This window comes from Phanerochaete carnosa (genome assembly GCF_000300595.1).
Source record: "Phanerochaete carnosa HHB-10118-sp unplaced genomic scaffold PHACAscaffold_617, whole genome shotgun sequence".
NCBI classification, from domain to species: Eukaryota; Fungi; Basidiomycota; class Agaricomycetes; order Polyporales; family Phanerochaetaceae; genus Phanerochaete; species Phanerochaete carnosa.
This window is the reverse complement of record NW_006768244.1, coordinates 1-2,892: the sequence shown is the minus strand read 5'-3', so window position 1 is coordinate 2,892 and position 2,892 is coordinate 1. Positions and strand designations below refer to the sequence as shown.

The window sequence follows — 2,892 nt, the reverse complement described above, 5'->3', positions numbered from 1 at the left end:
CGTCCGCCAGCCTCATGACTGACGGAAGTGCGATGCAAGTTGCCGAAGCACTTCCAGAACCGTCACCGGTACGAAGATATTCACGACAGGCAAGATTCATTCGAGAAGGCGTGAAAAGCCGTGTTCCCTGGCGCCATCGGAAACGGCGCAAGAGGCAGCCAGAAACACAGGCGGAGAAGGAGATGAGGGCTGCGGATCGTGAGAAAGCTCAAGATAACCTCAAAACACTCCTTGGTGAGGCTCGGGCGAAGGTTTGGGACATTGCCGAAGACCTCCACAAGCAGACCGAGAGCCATTCAGCGATATATTTTTACCATCTTCTCATGCAGCACTCTAGAAAGACGGTGAAAACCCGTGAGATTAACCCCTGGAATGCATATCTACACATGCGCCTGAAGCAGATTAACAAAGGTGCGTGTGAAACGTTTGATGGCATTGCTGTGTTAATAACAGCACCAAATAGAGACTCCCGAGGGCGGTTCTCGACGCAAGCCCACAGAGCTCGCAGCCATGCTAAAGGCCGAGTGGGACCAGAAGACACCAGACGAGAAGAACGAGTGCACGCGAGAGGCAAGGGAGGAGCTGAAGGAGCAGCGCGAGACGAAGAAGGCAGGAGGTCATAACGTCCCACTTAGCGTGTTCCACGATGTACGCGCGACCATCGCGATGATCGAACGTGAGGTACGTGGCCACACAAATGTCCTTACAAACAATATTTACTTTATGAGCAGCTCATCGCACTGTACTACCGAACTGGCGTCGAGATCTTCCTCATGACGTTGCGTGGCGATACCCTCCACTACGCAAAGCCTCACCTATTCTATACCTCGGAAATATTCGAACAATTCTTCCAGATGAGCTTCGGCGTCGAGCTGGGAGACTGGGTGCAAAAGCTTGAGTGTTACAAGCTCGGAAAGGTACCAGGTACACTCGCGCCACTACCCCTCATCTACACTGCTGATTCCATCTGATACAGGGGTGAAAGAGAAGACTGAGGCCGATCAGGCCGAGCTCAGAAAGCGCATTGCAGCGATCGTTTTGAGCAACCTGCGTACGATTCTCTTTGTTCCAGAGTGCTCACCAAGCTAACCACCATCCCGGAACCCTGTAGAAGAAGCTGCGCGTCCGCACACTGTTGAAAAAATGAACTACCTGAGTTTTGACTCTGCCATCACACTCAGGTATGGTGTCGTCTGCGAGCATTACCCGCTGAACTATTTTTGTGGTCCCGGCGGTATTACCACTGTCCCCGCCCTTCGTGTGCTCTTCAACAGCTGGCATAGCGGAACAACACGGTTCCGCCGTCTCTCGCAAGCCGAATACGACGCCTGGGTAAAGGAGTATGAAGCTCGAAGTCGTGCGGGATCGATTCCGGCAGCCCCCGTCTCTGTTTCTTTGGCCATGGCGCCAGTACCTCCACTCCCTATGGGGGTGTTCCGCGGCGTCTTCGCGCTGCAGTCGACACCGGCACTTCAGTCTGCCGCCGCGCAGCCTCAGGTTGTGTCGCCGCAACCTGCCGCGCCCTCCATATCTCTGCAGCCCGCCGCTGCTCAACCTGAGATTACCGCCACACAGCCTGTCATACAACCCACAGCGCAACCAGAGGGCACCATTGCGCAGCTCGAGTCCGCTGTCGTGCAACCAACCGTCACGTTCACGCAGCCCGCCGGCATCGTCACGTCGCCGGCACTTGCGTTACATGGCGCACCTTCGGCTTTCACATTCGTTCCTACCGTCGTCGCTAATCCGGCCACTGTTCAAGCTCCGGTTCCGACTGCAGCAACGACGCGTACACACGCGACGGCGTTTGGCGACGATGGTGCCAGTGCATTAGCACTCACTAAGCGAAAGCGTCGAGATGCAGGTGTCAAGCGCGGTCCAAATATCCGGACATTGCGGAAGCAGCAAGCTCAGGCGGCATCCCAGGCCTCATAGTCACTACACAATATATTTACTCATCACGCTTGCTTATTTGAACATTAAAAAGTATATCTGTGGGTGCTTCGAGCTATGAGATGGACTGTCGCCTAGCGCACAGCTAGGGGTCTCCAACACAGCTCAGGCTTTGTGGCGTTGATGGGCGTTGTCGTGCGTAGGCCGCTCCATGCGATCCGGAATCTCAGATGCCGTTCCTGAGGGACCGGCGCGTGCCTCCCAAGCGCGGCAGGAACCGTCAGATGACGTGCCGCTGCCCTTGAGCATCGCCGCTCTTGCACGCGCCGCCGCTCTTGCGCTTGCCGCCTTGCGCTGCCGCTGCTCCTGTGCGCACTGCTGCTTCTTGCGTCACTCACGCGCTGTCACAGCCAAATAGGATACCATATTGCTGCATGGCTTCTCTTGCATTGCTGCATACTGCAGCAATGCAGGAGAAGCTATGCGCGGACGCATTGCTGACCGCCCGCCCAGTGCTGTGTGGCTTGTCGCCATCATCGGCAAAGGCGACAGGCACGGGGCGCGCGTTCTTCGGAAACTGATGGCACCGGGTGCAGAGACGTCGTCGCTTCAGACGCGCCACGGGAATAGACCGGGGCCGAGCGCCCGCATGCCCAACGCCCGAGCCTCGAGCGCGCCCCACTGACGAGCCTCAGTCACTGGGCCCACCAGCACCAGCCAGCCGGTTCGCGCGGAGGAAGGGTCGTCGTCATTGCTGGCAGCGAACATAAGAGCGGGGATGATGGCGCCTGGTGTGCCATCAGGGGAGGGCGGTGCTGGTAAGCGGGACTGATGGGCGGGACGCCAAGGCCACGTCATCATCTGGACCCTTGCCCCGCGTTCACCCGACCGCGCGCGGCGGAACAGACCGAGCCAAGTCCCGAGCCTCACGCGCCCTACATGCCCGAGAGCTTCAGTTACTAGGCTATAGCATGAGTAGCCTCGTATTTTAGAGTAGTA

General features: G+C 57.6%; 1 protein-coding gene across 1 annotated transcript; it reads left to right on the top strand.

The window, feature by feature from the left end:
- Nucleotides 1–14: 14 nt before the first annotated feature.
- Nucleotides 15–1,935, top strand: PHACADRAFT_202850 (uncharacterized protein; the record flags this gene model as incomplete). Its single annotated transcript, XM_007402976.1, has 5 exons — nucleotides 15–411; nucleotides 464–681; nucleotides 732–924; nucleotides 977–1,051; nucleotides 1,112–1,935. 5 exons carry the CDS (start codon nucleotides 15–17, stop codon nucleotides 1,933–1,935), a joined length of 1,707 nt encoding a protein of 568 aa, XP_007403038.1.
- Nucleotides 1,936–2,892: the final 957 nt, after the last annotated feature.